Genomic DNA, 1,395 nt, shown 5'->3' on the forward strand with positions numbered 1-1,395 from the left:
TGAACGCCTGCGCCGTCCTCAACTTCAGGCTGTGAGCGGGCGGGGAGGGGGGGAGGGAAGCGCCGGGTTCGGGGTCCCGTCCCCCCGTCTGACACCAGCCCCCCTCGCTGTCCCGCAGGAGGAAGAGAGACGCGGAGGGCTTCGGCGAGGAGGCGAGGGAACCCACCACCGGTAACGGAGAGACCCGGGCAGCGGGGTCTGGGCAGAGCCGGCCCGTGCCCGCCCCGCAGCCCGCCCAGGGTTGTCCGGATCTACCCACAAACAGGCGTTTTCTGAAGGAAATTCTCACTTAAAGCGTTTTTCAAAGTGCAAGTTTAACCCCATTTTGTTTGGACATGAATTACTCGGTGGCTGGAATAGCCGATTTCCTAAATAACAACCTAAAACGTCCCTCCATCGTGTTTATTTACAGGCGTGACAATCCAAACTGTTGATCCCAAATTGGTGATTTGAGAAGAAAGACAAAAATGTGCATTTCTTTCTGCATTTTTAAGTGCAGGTGCCTGTGGTGCAGAGGGAACGCGCTGCCCACAGCCTGATTTCCATGTCAGGGTTTGCGCTCCTTTGTATCTCTGCTGGTTAAAAGTGTCAGGAAGGGTGGAAACAACAAGAGGACTGACCTTCCCTTTTTAATAGTGTGACCCTTTTTAATTATTTGTTATTTATTTTAACACTTATAGGCACTCACTGAACAGAGTGTGCATCATTCACCTCAAACTTTAACTTTCAGGTTTTTGTTCTCTGACTTTCTGGTTTCTTTTCTGTGTCAAGAGTCACTTAATATTTTTCAGCCAGAGTTTAAAATGTGACTTGTCAGTGTTTTAGGTATTTTTTACGTCAAAGGTTTCTTCTCTTGCTTTTTAGGTGACAATATCAGGGAGTTTTTGCTGAGTCTCAGATATTTTCGAATCTTCATTGCCCTCTGGAATGTCTTCATGATGTTCTGCATGATTGTGTAAGTAGCACTGCAGCATCTTGTTTGTTTATCTGAAGTCACGTATGTTGGGGTTTTTCTTGCACATACATTTCTTTTCGGATCTCTTTCTCTCCCACTTTATTGTTCCATTATTCCTTTGTTTCACTTATTCCAATCTTCAAGATGTTGGTTGACCTCACAGTTTATTGCTACTGTGGGCTCCTGTAGTGCATGAAAACCTTCTTTGCTAGCGTGTAAGTCATTTTCCCTTAAATACAGCGTTGCTTGTTGTGGGTTGTTTAGATAAAACATCGCTTGGGTCAGCATTTCAGTTGAACTTTTGGGATGGTTTTCATTTTAGCGGGGGGAAAAACCTTACTAAATAATAGAATGGAATCAGCCTTGAGAACAGTCTCTGGAGACAAGAGGTTTTGGTTGTGATGGGCAGGCGTAGCCGGCTGCTCTCCTTTCACCGACGT

The 1,395-nt window shown here is 46.2% G+C and overlaps 1 protein-coding gene across 1 annotated transcript; it reads left to right on the top strand.

Moving 5' to 3' along the window:
- Nucleotides 1-5: 5 nt before the first annotated feature.
- On the top strand, nt 6-955 carry SMIM7 (small integral membrane protein 7; the record flags this gene model as incomplete). The annotated part of the gene is made up of 3 exons (XM_010172009.2): nt 6-31; nt 119-171; nt 865-955. Coding segments are annotated over 3 exons (170 nt in total), but the record flags the coding sequence as incomplete, so codon positions are not given.
- Between the last annotated feature and the right edge of the window lie 440 nt (nt 956-1,395).

The sequence above is a fragment of the Antrostomus carolinensis genome, unplaced genomic scaffold (genome assembly GCF_000700745.2).
Source record: "Antrostomus carolinensis isolate BGI_N321 unplaced genomic scaffold, ASM70074v2 Scaffold46590, whole genome shotgun sequence".
Lineage (NCBI taxonomy): Eukaryota > Metazoa > Chordata > Aves > Caprimulgiformes > Caprimulgidae > Antrostomus > Antrostomus carolinensis.